The sequence below is a fragment of the Sinocyclocheilus rhinocerous genome, unplaced genomic scaffold, assembly GCF_001515625.1.
Source record: "Sinocyclocheilus rhinocerous isolate Xijiao unplaced genomic scaffold, SAMN03320098_v1.1 scaffold2736, whole genome shotgun sequence".
NCBI classification, from domain to species: Eukaryota; Metazoa; Chordata; class Actinopteri; order Cypriniformes; family Cyprinidae; genus Sinocyclocheilus; species Sinocyclocheilus rhinocerous.
Genome location: NW_015653614.1, coordinates 72,430 through 76,897, shown reverse-complemented (window position 1 = coordinate 76,897; position 4,468 = coordinate 72,430). Strand labels below are relative to the sequence as shown.

The following is a 4,468-nucleotide window of genomic DNA, read 5'->3' as shown; positions in this document are numbered from 1 at the left end:
ATTGTGTGTGTGTGTGTGTGCGTGTGTGTGTCTGTGTGTGTGTCTGTGTGTGTGTGTGTGTGTGTGTGTGTGTGTTTCAGCAAGCTGCCGTGCGACTGCAGTGTGTGTTGACTTTGCAGAAACTGTATGTGGAGAAGGATTTCATCAGCCGGTTAGAGCTCTTCACCAGCCGCTTTAAGGTGAACACAAACACACAGACGGGTTTGAACACAGAGACTGAATCTGTGCAACACTGATGACATACAGTAGAGATCTGTGCACATGTGTGAATGCACTGTACTAGTTACTGCAGTAATTAATGCTGTACATACATGAGAGCCGCATCACGTGTGTCACACATCTGACATATGAGCTCATGTTTGAAGATGCTGCAGCAAAGTTAACGGAAGATCAACTTAAAATAATTAAATAAATGGTAAATGCAATACATATTGAATCAGCAGCTAAATATTGTTGTAATATCATTGTTTCAGGAGGTCTGAAGGCATTTTCCAGCCATATTTGTTTTCTTTGTACAAAAGTCTTTCAGTGAAGGTAAAAATGATTCACTATGATGTAGCTCCATAAAGTCATTTTGGAAGCTGGAAAATGATGTAAATGTAAAACTTCACTGTTTGAAGTTGCATTCTTACTGATTCTTCCCAAACTATCATAATTCATGTAGTTTGACAGCCTCATCTAGCAGCTGCTTAACGTTAATCTTGAAAAAAAAAAAGCAGATTTTGCTTTGTAGAATACATTACAGAAAACTAAACATTTACACTCACAAGGCATAAAAATGGACGTACGAGACCAAACCGTGTCAGATTTTCAGTGGTTTCGCATCAGTGAAGCGCTCTCATACTGACTCCAGGCCAGTGGCTCATCCTTGTTTTCAAACCCTGAATGAGAAGTGGTATATAATTGTGTTAATTCATCGTTTTTGGGGTATATTCTACATTTACATTTCAGCTGCTGGTGTTTAGTGGTTTACATGTGTTTCTCTGCTCAGGAACGGATTCTGTGCATGATTCTGGATAAAGACTCTGATGTGGCAGTGGAAACGGTGAAGCTGTTACTGCTCATTAAACAGTGAGATTCCTTTCATTAATTAGCTGCTTTGGATGTGTGTTCACATTTAAAGTGCCCCTATTATGCCATTTTTAAGGTTGCTAATATTGTTTTATGAGTCTCCTAAAACAGGTTTACATGCATGCAAGGTCAAAAAACACGTTCGTTTTCTCAAAAAATAGATTTAATTTTACCTAAATTCTAAATGATTCGTAAACGACTCGTGCGAAGCAGTTCAAAGAATCAGTCTCTCTAAACCCCTCCTTTCCGTGAACCCTCACTGCTGTGATTGGTCAGATGGCGCAGTGATTGGTCTACCGCGTACAACGAAACGCCCATTGCCATGATGGAACGACAGCCCTGGATAGGGTTGGGTATCGTTTGAATTTTATCAATTCCGATTCTTTTCGATTCCAATGTGATTAAATAATGATATCAAACATTTATCCTGTGTCTCTTTTTTACAAACCATTTATTGGAGCTGAATACCATGAACAAAAATCAACAGGCTACATAAAAAGCTTGAGGAATGAATCAGACGAATCATTGTAATCTAGGAATAGAATCACGTTGGTGTTTGAATAGTGTTCGCGATCTTTAACGATCTATTAAATTAAAGTGCTTTGTCATGTTGGTGGTGACAGCTCTCTTGCAACATGTTTAGCTATCACAGATATTATACTTAGCTTTTTTGGCTTCTAATCGCAAATGTAGCCAAACTTTGGAGCGCTTAGATTAGCGAGCAAGGTCCTGGCAGATCGCTAGCTCCGATCCTCACAGATGAAGGAAAAAAAAGCACATAGGAATTTCGGACATGTTTGATAATAAACAATTTCGATTCCCAACCCTAGCCCTGGAGACTTGTCAATACATAGAAAAGATGGTATCGATTGTACCTTACCAATTCGAGCCGGAGTCTGATGATGAAAGGTTGAAGAGACTGCTTCACAAGCACGACTGGAGCAGGGTGTTTCTCAGTGGTAAGTGTCAAGTGTTAACAAGTTTGTGGAAATTATAAGATGTGATAAAACATAGTTACTCTCACAGCGTAGGATACAGCGTCTTCTCGACATGATGTTAACCACAACTGCTTCACAAGCACGACTTGAGCAGGGTGGTTCTCAGTGGTAAGTGTCAAGTGTTAACAAGTTTGTGGAAATTATAAGATGTGATAAAACATAGTTACTCTCACAGCGTAGGATACAGCGTCTTCTCGACATGATGTTAACCACATGGAAATTATACTGTGTTTGTGGGCAAGATGGCGACGTAGAACGTGGGCGGACATTATGCAAATGTGTTACTTCATGACGTACAGCCGTAACAGAATTAAGATTCTAATTCCTGACGACTCGTTTAGGCGATTGCCAGCCGACTCTTTTTTTGATAGACAATAACTTTATTTATCGTGCACTGTCGGCTTCACAACTTTGCAGATAGTTTATGTTCACATACAGCTACATGACACACTGCATGAAAGGTAATATTCGAAAAGGCATAATAGGGGCACTTAAAGACAAAATGATGTCGAACTGCTTTGAGGGTGAAAACCCCTCGTGTGCATGTGAACGTGAAGTTATGCGTCACCCGAGTTTCTTGTATTGATGTGTGTGTGTCTGTGTGTGTGTGTGTATGTGTCTCGGTCTGTGTGTGTGTGTGTGTGTCTGTGTCTGTGTGTGTCTGTGTCTGTGTGTGTGTGTGCGCAGGCAGACAGAGGAAGGCCTGAGTGAGGAGGAGTGTGCTGCTGTGTATCCGCTGGTTTTTGCCACACACCGAGGTCTCGCCTGCGCAGCCGGACGATTCCTGTACCACACGTATGTTCAGCTTCATCATGACATCATCATCGTCACTTCCACACAAACCATCACGAGCGTCACGTGTTCTGTGTGTGTGTGTGTAGGCTGTGCAGTGTGTTAGACGGGCGGTCAGACAAATGCAGTGTTTCTGTCCTCCGTTTGCTGGCGCATTTCTTTATTGAGAGCGAGGTAAACCACTCACATCCCATCATGCACTGCCCTTCTCACAGATCACATGATCATTGTGCTGTTGCAGTGAGCGTAAACACATTTTGTTTGACTAAAGAATGGATGAAGTTTTTTTGCAATGTTTTTTAACTGACTTTACATTTAAATAAACATTTATTTTAATTACTGGTGTATGAGCACGAGAAGTTAATCCATGCTCTTCTGTTGGCGTGTGCATAAGAACTGTTTCATGTTAGCTTTTGCCTTTATAAATCCTGATGTCCCAGGTGTGCATGTGCTTTGTGCAGTGATGTTTTAGCAAGATGAATGGCCTGTGACTGGAGCTGTGGTGTGTGTGTGTGTGTGTGTGTGTGTGTCAGTATCATGAACACGCTGCGTATCTAGTCGACAGTCTGTGGGATGTTGCGGGGGTGGAGCTAAAAGACTGGGAACTGATGACATCACTACTGCTGCAGGAAAGTGGTGAGTGTGTCCGATCAGTCTTGTGATTTTCTGAGTGCTTTATGCAAACGCAGGTGTGTGTGTGTGTGTGTTGTAGGTGTGGAGGACAAGCTGGAGAGCGCTCTGATTGACATCATGATGTGTGCAGTGAGACAGGCTTCTGAGGCCACGCCTCCCAGCTCTCGAGTGCAGAGGAAGGTGACACACAATCAGTTGTTCTGAATCTTAGCCTGACTGCTTTGTTCAGCACTGGATTATGAGTGTGAGCTTGCTTTTTTTCCCACAACAGTTCAACAGGACATTAATGTAGGGCTGCAACTTAGATTAAATGACTAATTGGTTAGAAAGACAGATTTATATTTATTGTTTTATTGGTTATTCCATATCCTGTCCAATGCTGTCCTCTAAACAAGTGTGTAAGCTCAGGGCTAGGAAAACAAATATAGTAAATGTGTCTGTGTAGTCTGTGCTGTACAGTATGTGCAAAATAGAAAATATGGGTTGTCCTTTAAAAGCAGAAGGAAAGTTTAAATTGCTTGTTTGTGTGCATTGGGAATCATATTTTTTCAAATAAAGCCAAAGTAACACTCATTTTACATTCAGCACACAGTGAAAATTACATGAATATGACAGTGGGCAAACGCATAAAGCGTAGCATAATCTGAAATCACGAATTTAATGTTTAAAGCATTCAATTCACACGGACCGACTGTCACGCAGAGAACACGCGATCATGCAGGATACACATACACACTTCAACTAGATTCGACTAAGTCTGCAAGGTTTGTGAAATTAAATGTTCATTAGTCATTGAAAGATTTGTTTAAATGATATAAATGCGTATTTGCTGAATGCTAACAGCAAACGAGAAAGTATTATAATGTTTGCCTTCTATTACTAATAATATAAAAGCAATCGTTATAATACTTTTTGTATACATTTTAATTCCGTTGTTTAACAGTTCTATCTGATTATTAGATAGACTTCTATCC

General features: G+C 40.6%; 1 protein-coding gene across 1 annotated transcript in view; it reads left to right on the top strand.

The window, feature by feature from the left end:
- Positions 1–4,468, top strand: part of stag3 (STAG3 cohesin complex component) — a 15,957-nt gene that overhangs the window by 1,142 nt on the left and 10,347 nt on the right. The window contains exons 3-8 of the mRNA XM_016522992.1: positions 81–179; positions 992–1,071; positions 2,757–2,864; positions 2,951–3,035; positions 3,395–3,497; positions 3,574–3,674. Of these exons, the coding sequence (XP_016378478.1) occupies positions 81–179; positions 992–1,071; positions 2,757–2,864; positions 2,951–3,035; positions 3,395–3,497; positions 3,574–3,674 (576 nt within the window). The remainder of the gene's footprint in view (positions 1–80; positions 180–991; positions 1,072–2,756; positions 2,865–2,950; positions 3,036–3,394; positions 3,498–3,573; positions 3,675–4,468) is intronic.